The sequence below is a fragment of the Borostomias antarcticus genome (genome assembly GCF_949987555.1).
Source record: "Borostomias antarcticus genome assembly, chromosome: 21".
In the NCBI taxonomy this organism is placed as follows: Eukaryota; Metazoa; Chordata; class Actinopteri; order Stomiiformes; family Stomiidae; genus Borostomias; species Borostomias antarcticus.
In genome coordinates this window covers 4390318-4405725 of record NC_140254.1, presented here as the reverse complement: position 1 = coordinate 4405725, position 15408 = coordinate 4390318, and the positions used below count along the sequence as shown (strand labels likewise).

Below are 15408 nucleotides of genomic sequence, written 5' to 3'. Positions count from 1 at the left end.
TAATTACAGTGTATGACAATTGCAAAGACACCAAAATTGAACTAATGGGAATTAGTTAATTCTGTCACATGTTCCTGTTGGTATATAGCCTATGGATATTTAAATCCATGTATCCTTTAGGACTATATCACAAGGGCAGTGAAATAACATGCCGTATTTTTTCCTTTGTCAGCTGTTCTGTGACGTAGTTCCGTCAATCTCAATCATTGAGCTGCGGGGAGTGAAGCCTCAGACACTGGAGGGCAGAGCCAGTCCTCTCTCTGCAGCGATGAAGCAGCTTCCGGGCACAGGGTACCAGTTGTAAACATGGCGGAAGACCTGCTCGAAACGGTGGAGAGACTTCAGTCTCGGCTCGCCGAGAACCAAGAGCCTCGCAAGGTAATAACCGAACGGCCCGGGATGGAGCAGCTCAATCTGATGAGAACGTTTCCAGGCAGGGCCCAGCACTGTCGCGTGGCAGGTGGTTCCGTAAATATTGCTACTGCTTTTTTAAGATAACGTCACGGATATGCTAGCTTGGTTACATTATATCGTAAGGCTTGAGTGCTTTAACAGAGTTATGAATCCCGGGCCATAGTGTGTGCCCACGTGCCAAATCCGCTAAACATGAACACACAACATTATGGAAACGTTCCTTCCCCCCAATCGGCCACAATGTAGCCTGCTGGCGAGCTAGCTAGCGTTAGCAAACGTTGCAGAAATTCACAACCACAGAATCGAGTGACAGCAACAGCAGTAGCTAGCTAGCCTAACATTGGGCCTGGGTTTTGTCGCACTGTTGGCTAGACTGCTGCTACGTGTCTGCCGTAAATAAGGGCACTTCGTTGTGTCCCATTGAACAAAGCAAGCACCGTTTCACATGTAGCAGTGGGTTTCTGTCAGCTGATCAACTTAGTAAACACAACCCCCTTTTCCTGTTACGGATAACGTTAGCTGCCCCCAGAGCTCTTCACATAGGCCACGACAACAGATTATCTCGATAGCGCCATGACAGTGTGCAGTTTTGGAAACGTTATTGTCCATTCTAGTTCCAAGCACCACAGGCATATACATTTGACTTTGGCCTAGGTGTGCATAAACCACATCATCATTTAGAAGACCTTTGCTGTGCATTGTGGTCCAATGTTGTAGTAGTAGCCTACATCCATCCAAGTTAGCTATGGTACTTATTCCATTATTTTGCCATTCATTCAAACCTCTTGAGCAACAGATTGCACTGAACAGAGACTGACAGTCAATCAGTGTAAGAGGGGAGTGGGAGAATTCAGGAAAAGGGTGCAGAATTGAGCTGCAGGGAGAAATGACCTATTCTATAGATGCTCACAATATTAGCTGTCTCTTCAGTATTCCCAAACGGCTGTATTTTATGTTCCTCGGGTGCAGATGTGTCACCTTTAGGTGAAAATAGCCATTTTTAATTCAAAATGTCATTTGTTTGATCAGTGTATGTATGAGTTTGTATGTTTGTCACCTTTTTCACCTGTGATCTGTTTGCACCTCTGGTTCCTTCTCTGCAGCTCTTGAAGACACTCAAAAGGCTGGGGGAGCTTCCCATGACTGTGGATATCCTAGTGGTAAGATTCAGATACTTGTGTAACCAACTGTAACAAAAAAAAAGTGTATCATTGTGTAGCTAGTGTTTCTGATGATGATAACGGTGATATTTCTCTCACAATGTATCGTCTAATCCAACAGTAAATATGATTCAGTGCGAATACACAGATTACTCTCCACCACAGTTTTTCTACTCACATGTCACTGATTTGACTAGGGAGCTTTTTAAGAGGCAGCCTGAATACAACTTCAGTTTTTTTGAAACAGGATGATATTAAGTCACATACTCCATTCATAGTATGACGTGCAGTGAAATGTTATTGCTAGCTCTTAAGTACCATCTCCTCTGAGAGTTTTCCAATAATGTCACAACTAGCAATGTTCAAAACACTCTCGCCACGCTTTATGATGTACAATCCCTGTTAATGCATCCTGCTTTGTGTAGTGCGTTAAGTATGCTGCACGCTTAACCACAAACCGAGCTCCTGAATGTGGGTTTAGCTACAGCACACGTGTTGCACTCTGAGACATGACACTGAACTACACTCATAGACAAAGCTCCTGCTAAAGCGTGCGTGTTTCCTAGCCAGGCATGTGTATCTGCACGGTCTGATGGAAGCAGTGTGAAGAATGGGCTGAGGTTACATGCTTGCTGTGTGTAATGGCTTTGCTGTTGAGGTGGGAAGGGTTCGGGGTGGGAAAGACCCTAATTTTAGAGGCATTGTGTGCGATGTATGCAAGTTTGTTCCTATTGACACTCTTTTCTATTCTTTTTTTGTTTTGTTATTAGGAAACTGGAGTTGGAAAAACTGTGAATTCTCTGAGGAAACATGACCTGGCTGGTGATATCGCGAAGACCCTCGTGGCCAAGTGGAAGAAACTAGTACCACAGTCTGCAGACAGGTAGGCCACCTTTCCTACCGAGCCATCAAGGGACTACTAATGGTGGGGTTGGAAGATGTGGTAAATGCCGAGGTATTGACCCTGCATCAGTACTAATAAAAATGCAGCCTTCTACCCCTCTATAGGAGGGGAGGCGTGTGTCAGACAGTATTCAGACAGGCCCATATCTAAGTTTGTGCTCTTGTTTATTGTTCCATAAAATGGTAAATAGACTGCACTTACATGCTGGTGCTATGGTGCTTTCATCCAAAGTGCTTTACTATGGCCTCTCATTCGCCCAGTCACACACACATTTATACACCAATGGCGGCAGCTGCCATGCAAGGCTAGCCTCCTCATTGGGAGCAATTTGGGGTTCAGTGTCTTGCTCAGGGACACTTCGACACACTGCCGGCAGGAGCTGGAATCAAACCGAGAACCTGCCGATTCCCAGACAGCTACTCTACTTCCCAAGCTACTGCCACCACAAAAACACCCCTAAAACTTGAATGTTGTAAAGCAGTAAAGCAGTTTTAATGCATGAATCCCATATCCTTTTTCCAGTCACCCAAAAACTCTAACGTCTGGGTTTAGTCTTCAATGTGAAAGGGTACACTGGTCATTCAGTCCCGTGTCTGCCGGCTCTGCAGTAGGCACGGGTATTTCTCGGCTCCAGCTCCGATCAGCAGCGATGTAAACACGAACCCCCGGGTAGACCCCAAATGAGCAACTTTTACCTCCTGCTACTTGTAGAGTAAGCTTACTAGATTGTTTAGCTTGTTAGCTGAGTATTTCTCCGCCCCAGCGACAGCGCATGGCGAGAGGTAATGTTTTCGGTGGTGTGTGTCTGTCCGTCCGTACGTCTGTCAGCAGGATTATGCAAAAACTACTGCACCAATTTTCATGAAACTCTGTGGAAGGGTGTACCACAGGCCAGCTTAGAACCCATTCACTTTTGGAGCAGATCCGAATGATGGGCCGTGCCCACGAGCTGCCGAAACATGGCCATTCACCGCCATTCATTTTTTGTACTAGAATTACACAAAAACTGCCGGACTGCTTTTCATGAAACTTGGTGGAGGGGTGTAGCATGGGCCAATTTAGAATCCATTCAATTTTACGACCCATTCTAGACCTGAGAGTCTTGAACAGTCATCTGCGACGTTACGAGATTAGAATGCTCACGAACAGAGTTCTGCTGCATTCAGTTCGACCCAACGACTGGTTCACTTCAATAGACCTGCAGGATGCATATTTCCACATAAGCATAATTCCTGCGCACAGACGTTTTCTCAGATTCGCTTATCAGGGCGTAGCCTGCGAGTACCTTACTGTCCCGTTCGGTCTCAGCCTTGCCCCTTGGGTTTTCACCAAATGTGTGGAAGCAGCCCTCCCAGCCGCTGAGGCTGAGAGGGATCCGAATCCTGGCATACATCGATGACTACCTGCTCTGTGCTCCGTCACGGGAACAGGCAGTCACAGACGCTCTCCGCACGCACCTGACTGCGCTCGGATTCAGGATAAACGTGGCCAAGAGCTCGCTGGTGCTGGCTCAGTCAATAGAATACCTGGGGATCCGGCTCAATTCTAACGTTGGTATAAACGTTACGAGCTACTCTGTCAGAGAGACGTGTTCTCTTATTCAGGCAGTGTCTGGCCCAGTTCCGTGTAGGAGCCTGGGTCCAGTTCAGGGTGTGTCTACGTCTCCTAGGCATCATGGCATCTGCCATCTCGATGTTTCTGCTGGGTCTACTCATGATGAGAGGGTTTCAGCATCGGGTCAGAGGGCAGCACCTCTACCCTTGTCATCACCTGCCTTGCTTGGTGAGTGTGTCAGACATGCATCTTGGCCCTAACCCCATGGAGGAACCCCAATCTATTCGATCTGGGCTCTCCCCTGGGAGCAGTTTCGACCAGAGCAGTGGTCTCAACAGACGCATCTCTATGGGGATGAGGCGTGGTTTTCGAGGGCAAAGCGGTGAATGGGCAGTGGTCCTCACAACTCCGCCTAGCCCATATCAACTACCTCGAGTTGCTGGGCAGTGTTTTTAGCACTGCAGCATTTCCTCCCCTGGTTACACGGTCATCATGTTCTAGTCAGACAACACGACCACAGTGGCATACATCAATCGTCAGGGTGGCTCTCTGGCTCTGTGCAGACTGGCACACGAGCTCCTGATATGGTGCAGCCATCATCTGGCCTCTGTGCGCAGTCCATGTCCCGGGCGAGTTGAACTGGGGACCAGACCTGCTCTCCAGGGGACATCCCCAGTATGGAGAATGGGCTCTCCACCCACAGGTGGGAGAGGTTCGGCAGAGCGGCCGTGGATCTCTTTGCGTCAAGCACAAACGCGCTCTGTCCCCCTTTCTTCTCTCTGAACAACGATGCTCCCCTTGGAATAGACGCACTGGCTCACCCGTGGCCGAACGTGCTACTATACGCTTTCCCCCCAGTTGACCTGATCTCGGGTTCTGACCAGAGTTCGGGAGCAGGCGTTGTCGCTGATTCTGATTGCGCCACGCTGGTCGGGCAGACCGTGGCTGGCAGAAATTAGTCAACTTCTCTCGGGGTTGGCCACTCCAATTGCGCAGAGATCGTGTGTCCCAAGCGCACGGGCAGGTTTTTCATCCTCATCCGGACCACCTGGCCTCTGTGGGCCTGGCCTGTCCAGGGATGAATGCGAGCATGGATCACTCATACAGTAAACGGACTGCGAGATTGCCGGTGCGGACCGACCCTGTCCATTCTCCTGCACGGGGACCTTTGGTTACCAGCGCGCAGGCGGATAACCTCCCCCCGGCTGACCCGTTCGGCCCTGTGGGCCTTAGCTGTCGGAGACTGAATGTGGACATGAGTGAACTCACATGAAGGTTTTATCTCTTAAAGGAGTAGTAAAGGGAAAAGGCATGTTTAGCCTTGTTTTAAGGTAACTTATGATCATATACAATGGTTCAGATCAAAACGTTGACAAAACTAGCACTTTTGAGAAAGTCTGATAATTGCTCTACCACCGTTTTGTTCATACAATGGATGTGGGTGGGCACCGTGAAAAATCTTTCAAAAACGTTTCTCTAGAGACTCTAGATATTATGCCCGATCTTATACATGATTCACAATCCTGCCGAGTCTGTCCTAGTCAGCAGCAGTCTGCACTAGTTGGGGGTAGTCGGAGTGGCAATTTGGCACAGAAATCTGTAAGTGTATGAGGGGTACAGATTTAAATCGGCAAGTGTATGATGAGAACAGACCGAGTCGGAGCATATCAAACATGTTTGCTATTTTTGAGCAGATTCTGGATGCAATCGTGTAGTGTAAACTCGTCATCACCTGGTCCAGTCGTTAAATGTGCGATACCCAGTTTTTCAGTTGTCATACAAAAATCATCAGAAGCCAGTCGTCTAGTGTAGCCTATACTCCCAGTCATTTCATAATCTGTTAAGATTGTGAAAGTATTCTAGTGTATCCAAGGCTTAAATTGCTTTGGATAAAAGCGTACACGAAATGACTTAAAATGTAAATGTTTCAAGTGGCTGATGCTAGGGTGAGTCAGCATGATGATGTCACCACAATGTACTACTCCAAATGTCACATGGGTCATCCCTCTTCTGCCTCACAGACCCAGCAATCCCAGGGAGGAACGGTCACACTCTAACTCTCGCAGCGACGTGGGGAGCAATGCGAGCCGCAAGCGAGCTCGAGAGCCGTCCCCGGTGATAGCTCCTCGCGTGGGGGAGGAAGAGGAAGAGATGGAGGTGGAGAGAGGCTACCGCACCAACTACTCCCCCTCCCCGCCCCCACCCCGGCACCGCTACAGCCCCCCTCAGCTCTCCCACGGGGGGGGGCAGAGAGGGGGCTACCAGTCCGAGGGCTACGAGAGCCACCCTGAAGAGGACCCGGAGCCCGAACCCGAGCCGGAGCCCAGCCCTCCGCCTCGGAAGGAGGCCCGCCACTCCAAGCCTCACCGAGAACCGAGCAGGAGCCACGGGGACCGGGACGAGGAGCGGCGACGTCGTCACGCTCAGACGAGTAGCGGTGGAGGTGGGGGAGGCGGAGCCGGTGGCGGCAGTGAGGGGAAGAAGCGCAGTGCAGAGAGCGAGACGCAGCCCAGCGGAGCTCATAAGGCCTCCAAGCACAGTCGCCACTCCACCCCGCATGACAGCAGGAAGGAGAAGAAAGGGGGAAGTGGAAGTGATGGTGAGTGGGAACCGCCTGCTGCTGGTGTCACTGTGATGTGCTCTGTGATAGCGCAAGAGGAGCAGGGAAACCTGTTTGCAAAGCTGTGGTGTTTTACTGTACTCTGTTGTTCTATGAAGTTGATTATATAGAGGTACTGTAGGTTGGTGAGAGCACATTTTCAATCCCTTTCTCTGTTAACGGATTTCGCAATACATGATATCTCACCGGCGTCATCCTTTTAATTTTAAATCATGGATTGTGTCCCACTTTATCCATCCCTCTGTAACCAGGGCGGCAACGAGAGCACAGGGACTCGCTTGCGGCCGAGTTGGACGGCGACGAGCACTTTGACGCCCCCACCATGTCCTTTGAGTCCTTCCTCACGTATGACGCCCCCACGCCCACCAAGAAGAAGAAGAAGACGACGACGACGACGACACAGCCCAGTGGCAGCCGGCCCTCGCACGCCTCCCAACACACACCGGCCTCCACTCCCTCCTCTTCCTCCTCTTCCTCCTCCAAGCCCAGCAAGGCCAACGGGACCCGCAGTAAGAGACCAGAGCCCAGCCCATCACCTATGGAAGCGTCCCCAGTACCTGAGAAACGCAGGAGGGTAAGCCCACATGTACGGTCATCTGGCACTTAACTAGTGATCCTCACAGACTCCTGCAGAGCTTATAGGTTGCCCTGTCATTTTAATTTCATCACGAGCGTGCTCGTTTTCTGGCTCTTGTTTTCAAATGTTCTTTTCCCTCCTGTCGGTTGGTGGACGTCCAGGTGGTTGAGGCTGCCCCCATCCTGCCGGACATCCCTCTGCCAGCCATCCAGCCCAACTACAGACCCCTGCCCTCTATCGATCTCCTCACACCCCTCTCCCCACAGCGGCGCAAAGGTGTGTGTGTCTGTGTGTGTGTCTGTGTGTGTGTCTGTGTGTGTGTGTGTGTGTGTGTGTGTGTGTGTGTGTGTGTGTGTGTGTGTGTGTGTCATAGACTTGTCAGTGCATTTTGGACAGGTTACAATGTGCAGTTATAAATGTAAACATCACTGTTGTGACCTTAAACCTGTTTCTCCTGTTTGTCAGCCAATTCTTACTACTGACATTCTTCCCTTTTATCGATAGTCCCGGTGGCAAATGACGAGGAGGACGCCGGTTTCACAGGGAGACGTTCCAACTCTAAGATGACGGTGTACTCTGGTTCCAAGACCACTTACCTACCCAAGATGATGAGTCTTTATGAACAGTGCATCAGAGTACTGCAAAATAACATAGACTGTGAGTACTGTGATGCTTACACATGCGCGCACACACACGCATACACACTACATTTTTCTATCCTTGTGGCGACTGCCTAAACTTAACCCTAGCCCTAAACCCTAAGCCTAACCCTAAACAACCTTTTACCCTTAACGCTAACCCTGAACTTGTGAGGACCTTTCAAATGTCCCCACGGGTCACAATTTTTCTTTGAACTGTTCTTGACAATGGGTAATTAAATGTGACCACTCGCACGCGCACACACACACACACACACACACACACACACACTTATGTTTCAGTGCATAATGAGATGCACTCTTTGTTTGTCCAGCGATCGACGAGGTGGGAGGGGTACCCTTTGAGATCCTGGAACCGGTTCTGGAGCGCTGTACACCTGAGCAGCTCTACCGCATAGAGCAGTGCAATCAGGTAACGTGTGCACACACACACACACACACACACACGCACTCTCACACACACGCACTCTCACACTCACGCACTCTCACGCACACGCACTCTCACGCACACGCTTGACTTTTTCCACACTTGGTTTGGACTTTTGACACTGGTCTCAGTTATTCGTCATAACAATATACAGTGCATAACGCTGTTTAAATCCCTCAAACCCCCCCCCCCCCCCCCCCACCCAAGTGCTTCATGGAGGACTCTGATGAGTTGTGGTTGCGCCACTGCCAACGGGACTTCAAGCGAGCGTCGCCCCAGGAGTACGAGTCGTGGCGGGAGATGTACCTGCGTCTCCACGAAGAGCGCGAGGAACGTCTGCGCATGCTCACACAGAACATTAGCTCCGCCCACGCTAACAAGCCCAAAGGTGTGATTTTAATTGATAATTTTGTGAAGTTACACAGTAGGCAACGCACACAATCTTGTAGTCTATGCACTTTTCCCACCTGTGTTTTGACTTATTAAAACGGCCTGCATAAATATATAATCATTTGACAGTTTAAGAAACGCAGAGCAGTGTTTCGGTGCAGCTGCCCGCCGGGGACCGGGGTTCGTTCCCTGGTCTCGCCATATCTGAGTATAGTCAGCTGCGAGTATGATCCTAGAACTGAGAGTGGGAGTAGGAAGGACACAGGTGAGATCCTATGAAGCTGAAATCAAGTCGATAACATCATGGGATGTGTGTTCTCCTCCAGGACGACAGGTGAAGATGGCGTTCGTGAACTCGGCTGCCAAACCGCCGCGGGATGTCAAACGACGACAGGAGAAGTTTGGTACCAGCAGCTCGTCCACCGCCAGCTCCACTGCGGCCGCGGCCCCCATCAAGTCAGTACCTGGCCATACTGGACAATATCCCACCACCAAACATTGAACACAATGCATGTTAGCCTTGCTAATGCCAACCTTGGATTATCCAACATAACAAATGCCAACTGTTATCGGGGGCGGGAGGTAGCCCAGTGGTTAGAGCATCTGACCATTGACCGAAAGGTTGCTGGTTGAAGACCAGGCCACTTGACAATCATTGCCCACCATGCGCCCTAGACAGATTAAGGTTCTTAATCACAACAATAGCTCAAAACATTGTAAATCGCTATGGATGACTGTCTGCTAAATGAACAAATTGTAAATTGTAACCCCCAGATTACTCAACATTACTAATGCGAACTTCAGATAGTATACAGTACCAGAGATAGCCAAGAAAGCTAGTTTTCATCTGTAGTCACTGGACAACAGATACAACCACATCTATACCACAAGTTAACGTAGATCAGAATATTCACTAATATGATAATGTTATTATTTTGAGATGTACCTCTCTATGATTTATGATGATAAACTATGTTTGTCCACACACACACACACACACACACACACACACACACACACACTCTGACGGGACTGCACCTCCCTGTGTTTCAGGATCAGGCCAGCTATCTCGTACAGCTCTCTCTCTGCTGACACCCGGGGCTCCTCCTCCTCCTCCTCCCACTACAGCCCCCCCCAGGCCTCCCGCTCCTCAGGGTCCAGTGGAGGGGGCCCAAACGCCTCCAGAGATAAGCCACAGGTCAAAAGTGAGTATCCGTGTGTGCGTGCATGTTGAGTCATCTAGAACTCATTTCTGGATTGGGTATATTTATGATGTTCTGCTGTTAATTAGTTGCATCTTTCTTTGTCCTACAGAAATTGCCCCTATGATGGCCAAAACTATCAAAGCTTTCAAGAACAGATTCTCCCGCCGATAGTTAGGAAAAAAAAAAGAGAGAGACTGAATGTATTGTATTGAGTGAGTGGAGAGAAAGTGAGATTGTACACCGATCAGCCACAACATTAAAGCCACCTGCCTAATAGTGGGTGGGTCCCCCTTACGCCTTCAAAAAAGCTCTGACCCGTCAAATGTTTTTAAAATCATATGGAAATAATTCGCCCCAAAATATCATAGTCTTTTATAGCCCTGTAGCAACTAATAATGTGATAAACTACCAATAGTGTAATGTAGTAGTAGTGTAGTTTATTGATCCCTGAGGGGAATTTGCACTGCCATCGCTGCATCATCAAAGACAACAAACTAACAATCAGATATACATTTACAGTAGATACAAATATACATTGGATACAAATATATACAGAAATCAAAATACCAGAGGACACCTTCAGAGGTGGAGTTGGTGCCTTGACTGGTCAGAACGAGCGGCACGAGGGGGACCTACACAATATTAGGTGGGTCGTGGCTGATCGGTGTAGGAGCTATGCTCTTTTATATTTTTCTTCTTTTTTTTATTCATTGAATTATGGGAGTTCCACCAACCCCTACCTGATGATGATAGGAACATGGGAAAAAAACATGCAATATTTCCATAATTTTAGTTTTGATTACGTGTGCGCGCGCACACACACACACTTGAAACATATACACAAAAACAAGCAAGTAAACATTTCATTGAGGCAAATATAGGCATCTGTTACGAGTAAAAATGGGCATCATACACTACATACATGCATACATACATACATACATGCATACATACATACATACATACATACATACATACATACATACAGTAGGACTCTTGCACATAAATCTACAGTTTTATTATGCTACCTGTCACATAAGAGGACATAAAGCATCCTAAGACTTAAATGCTGTGTACACGTTCCGTGCATATTAGCTCTTTTATTCCAGCGCATCCACAAACATGTTTTCCTACTGTGTTCAGTGTTGAACGACGTGCATCCCTACTTTTATCTGGTTCACTGTGATGAGTTAGTAACAGAGTGAGTGCAGGACAAGGAAGATACACAAAAATGGAGAGAGTGCGAGAAAGTGACCCTGCAGCTTGACTAGGATGATGTATTTATTTTCAACTCTCTGGGACATGGATTCCCCTGAACCTCCTGGACCCAAATGGAAGTGGATCAAAATAGTAATTTTAATAGATTTTAATAAATGTTATATGGACATTTTTAATAAAATTGACTTTTTGCCCTTAATAAGGTTTGTTTGTTGAATCATTATAAAATTAAAAGGAACAACCCCTATACACTTTGCAAACTTCATCTTTAGCTAGTCTGGCTAGTCTGTGCCAGAGGCTGCGATAGGCTACACTAGTCACGGATACAGGCCAATCGCAGCGCACGTCGATGTCGTGCCTCTGAACGTCATTTCTGATTGGCCCTGGCTAACACGTAATACTCTACTCTTCCTTCTCTCCAACATGTTGAAGTGAAAATAGTCGAGTTCACTTTGCTGCATCTTGGCTAGGATTTTACAGCCTCCTCTCTGACTAGATATCTAAAAACTTTTAACAAGCGCAGTCATTCTCTAGTGCCTGCAATGTCCGGTCACGGCGGCGGCGGGCATAGCCACGGTTGTGGCTGTGAAGGAGAACACGAGCCCGCGGAGAGGGGCCTGGAGTACGCACTGTATCAACGCATTGACACCGAGAAACTGCAGTGCCTCAACGAGAGCAGAGACGGGGACGGGAAGCTCGTCTTCAAACCCTGGGATCAGCGGAGAGACCGTGAAAAGGTAGCCGGACTGTATATCTCCGGTTGAATTCAGCTGGATCTTGCTCTTGTAGGTGGTCCACTGTGTCGTAGAATCTACCTTCAAACTAGCTGTGTAACTCTTCTGTAACAGCTCCCAGTCTGGCGCAGCACAGCTAATCAATTGTACACGCCCTGTACACACACCCCTGTATCAATCGTTAATTTAGAGCACTGCCGCCGTAGGCCTACTGCTGCACAGTAGCTACAGTATACATCTAAATAACTGGATGCACCCTTCAGTGCGTAAAGCTGGTTCTGAAATGTGAATACTGTTAACGTACTGCAATGGCTCAGTTATGCTCAAGGCTTGGTGACGCCTAGCTCACGCTCATCGTGATCAGTGTGACAAGTGTAGTCTTCTGAAATTGATGTTGAATTACATTGAAATTGGTCCCCTCTTTCTTGCTTCAGTTTGTGGAGAGTGATGCTGACGAGGAGCTCTTGTTCAACATCCCGTAAGAAGAACATGATCTGCCTGCGTGTATGCTCGCTACGCATGAGCACTTTTAGCCTAACGCATCCCATACACCTTCTGTTTCAGCGGCTTCTACTAATCATGCCTTTTTTCAGGTTTACTGGCAGCGTCAAACTGAAAGGGATCATCATCGCCGGTGAAGATGATGAGTCGCACCCTGCAGAAATGAGACTGTGAGTGGCTCGTAGTGATCATGTTGGACTATTTTATTATATATTTTTTTTTACATTTACATTAGTCATTTAGTTGACGCTTTTATCGAAAGCGACTTACAATAATTGCATTTAACGTAGGAAAAGCCAATGTACTACTACTTGCCAGATCTCACAAGTGCATCTCCTTTCTAAAACAAGTGACTAAGAGCATAATCTATTGCTGAAGGCAAAGTGCAAGAATAGCAATCTAAAATACAGTAGGTGCTTAAGAGGGAGGATCGTGGTAGTACTTCTTGAAGAGATGAGTTTTGAGCCTGCGACGAAAGATGGGCAGCGACTCTGCTGTCCTGACGTCAGTGGGCAGTTGGTTCCACCACTGTGGGGCCAGGACGTCAGTGGGCAGTTGGTTCCACCACTGTGGGGCCAGGACAGAGAAGAGCCGTGACCGTGTAAAGCACTCCAATACTGCTCAGCCCAGTAGCCCAGTAGCACTGAAATGGTAACACCGGAACATGAATAGGATGTTGTGATTGATGCTGTATGACGTTCATTCATCCTCTCATCCTCAGAGGCGGTGTAGGCGTGGCCGTCTGTTTGGTGCTTATTGTATTGTTTTTATTTTTGTTGTTTACAGGTACAAAAACATCCCCAATATGTGTTTTGATGACACAGGCAGGGAGCCAGAGCAAGCCTTTCGCCTCAACAGAGACCCTCTAGCAGAGCTAGAGTACCCCACTAAGTAAGAACAACAGACGACAAACACAACTTCACCTCAACTCCAGTGTGACCCCTAGACACTGACCTCTCACCTCTGCTCTGACACTGTCATTCTCCCACTGGAAACAGCCATGAACACCACACACACACATACCTATAAACCATCTACAGGGGGATTCTCCAAATAAAATGTTTACTTTCTATTGTTTTCAGGATCGCCCGCTTCTCCAACGTGGAACACCTGTCCATTCATATATCAAAGAACTTTGGCTCAGAGTCCACGAAGGTCTTCTACATAGGGCTCAGAGGAGAATACACTGTGGTGAGTACCATGATGAGATCCACCCAGAAAAGTATACTATCTATTACCCTCTGCTTGTGGTTATTGCTTATACTATAGATGTCTATGCTGAACAACACAGCATTTTCTTAACTGATACAATGAAGCATTTCAATCAATCAATCAATCAAAGCTTTATTTGTATAGCGCATTTAATACACAGAGGTAACACATTGCGCTTTACAGAGAACAAGGGAGGTGGGCATAGGTCCCACCCCTACATATTCCAGAGGGAAGCAAAAAAACAGTTACACCCAGGGGCCAGAAAAGTGAGCTGTAAAAATTCTTCCCTGACCCCTCTCAACAAGACGATCGAGCAACTCCTGGAGTATGTTTTGTCCAATGGCTAAGAACATTTATAGAGCAATAAATACATTAATAAATTACAATTAATAACATTTTCAGAGCAAAAAGGGCTAAAAACATAATGGGAGAGACATGGCAAACACTGGTGTATGTCTGTGTGAGTGTGCCTGGGTCCAGATAGAGGCAGGGGTGGGGGTAGGAAAAGGATACAGACCCGGGTGAGGGTGAGGGGAAGGGGATCTGAGCCCAGGACTGGTGTATGTCTGTGTGTGCGTGAGTGTGCCTGGGTGCAGGTAGAGGCAGGGGTCGGGGGTAGGGTGGGGGATAGGAAAAGCATACGTTTTGGGTTGTTTAGAAAGAGGGGTTTATTTGAGTCTGGGAAACAGCAATGATCTCTTCTTATTTCTCTCTCTCTCTTTCCTTCTCTGTTCTCTCCCTCCCTCACAGGCTTTCAGACATGAAGTCACCATCTGTAACTACGAGGCCTCGGCAAACCCTGCAGATCACAAAGTTGAAACCATCATCCCACAAACGAATTTCATTTCCTGAACGATGGAAGGATAAGAGTGATGGAGAGATGGGTGGAGAGGTGCGAGACTCACAGTGACTGGCCGACTAACGTGGGTTAAAAGTGAATGGTAAAAGTGTGAATTTAACCAGGTGTGGAGCACAGGTCTTGAAACCAGTGACTTGCTCGATGGTAGTGCAGGTATGGCCACGAGTATACGATTGACACTGGATCACAGAGCGCTTCTGTTCCAGATGTGTTCAGTTGTAACCGCTCTTTGTTTACGGCAATAAAGATTGAAGGGTAACAGACCTCAGTTAAGTCTTTGTTTGGTAAATGAACACATTGCGTACACCAAGAGTGTATGGGATAAAGCTACAGAAGTGGATGCAGACTGCTGCAGTCTCTGGACTCTTTGTGCCACCTAGTGGTATGTTGTCATATGACAGTTTGTCTTAGCAAACTCGGGTTAAATCTAACAGGCAGTGCACTTTTCTTCATTCCTTGCATCCTCTCTCCTTGCCTCCTCTCTTCTACCCACCCTCTCAACATATTGGATAAGAAGATTCCTCCCTGTGGATCTTCTTCTCCCTTGCACTGTGAGAAGATGAGAGAGAAAGAAAGGAAACATTGAGATCCAACCTCAAACTCTTCAAGGTCCCCTGCAGAGTGGGAGTTAACTCCCACCCTGCCTTTCTTCCATCGGAGCCATGAATGAGGCATACTGTATTCTAAAATGACGCTACTATCTGCTTTGTCCTAACCAACGTGACTGAAATCACACCAAGGTTTTCCACTTGTTCTGATCCAACATAAGCAGTAAACCAGATTTATTTTCAGGATGGGCTGACCTAAGATTTGTTTTTCATTACCTCCCTCAACTACCAGTGCTATTTTGTTCATTATTTCATGGCATTATTAATGCAGTCTCACATTGCGGTCTGCGGCAGCCTAGTGGCAGCGATTGAATGTGCAAGCTTTTGTACTGTAAGGTGAAGAAGGCTGTAGTAGCTGGCAAAAAA

The 15408-nt window shown here is 47.7% G+C and overlaps 2 protein-coding genes across 2 annotated transcripts; both read left to right on the top strand.

The window, feature by feature from the left end:
• The first annotated feature begins 272 nt into the window (after positions 1-272).
• eloa (elongin A) lies at positions 273-10154 on the top strand. Its single transcript, XM_084455074.1, has 12 exons — positions 273-378; positions 1518-1574; positions 2345-2457; positions 6054-6631; positions 6904-7226; positions 7391-7505; positions 7734-7886; positions 8203-8300; positions 8523-8703; positions 9032-9161; positions 9759-9910; positions 10020-10154. The coding sequence occupies exons 1-12, from the start codon at positions 307-309 to the stop codon at positions 10079-10081; spliced, it is 2034 nt and encodes a 677-aa protein (XP_084311200.1). The 5' UTR covers positions 273-306; the 3' UTR covers positions 10082-10154.
• A 1405-nt stretch (positions 10155-11559) lies between these two features.
• pithd1 (PITH (C-terminal proteasome-interacting domain of thioredoxin-like) domain containing 1) lies at positions 11560-14685 on the top strand. Its single transcript, XM_084455624.1, has 6 exons — positions 11560-11865; positions 12297-12340; positions 12456-12533; positions 13150-13254; positions 13446-13554; positions 14326-14685. The coding sequence occupies exons 1-6, from the start codon at positions 11671-11673 to the stop codon at positions 14425-14427; spliced, it is 633 nt and encodes a 210-aa protein (XP_084311750.1). The 5' UTR covers positions 11560-11670; the 3' UTR covers positions 14428-14685.
• The last annotated feature ends 723 nt before the right edge of the window (positions 14686-15408 follow it).

What these genes read in the sequence shown, in the direction of transcription:
- eloa (XM_084455074.1), top strand. Translation starts at nt 307, where the DNA reads ATGGCGGAAGACCTGCTCGAAACGGTGGAGAGACTTCAGTCTCGGCTC. An exon ending in AGAACCAAGAGCCTCGCAAG is followed by an intron (nt 379 to 1,517) that starts GTAATAACCGAA and finishes CCTTCTCTGCAG; the next exon opens with CTCTTGAAGACACTCAAAAG. An exon ending in GTACCACAGTCTGCAGACAG is followed by an intron (nt 2,458 to 6,053) that starts GTAGGCCACCTT and finishes TCTGCCTCACAG; the next exon opens with ACCCAGCAATCCCAGGGAGG.
- pithd1 (XM_084455624.1), top strand. Translation starts at nt 11,671, where the DNA reads ATGTCCGGTCACGGCGGCGGCGGGCATAGCCACGGTTGTGGCTGTGAA. An exon ending in GAGCTCTTGTTCAACATCCC is followed by an intron (nt 12,341 to 12,455) that starts GTAAGAAGAACA and finishes GCCTTTTTTCAG; the next exon opens with GTTTACTGGCAGCGTCAAAC. An exon ending in GAGCTAGAGTACCCCACTAA is followed by an intron (nt 13,255 to 13,445) that starts GTAAGAACAACA and finishes TATTGTTTTCAG; the next exon opens with GATCGCCCGCTTCTCCAACG.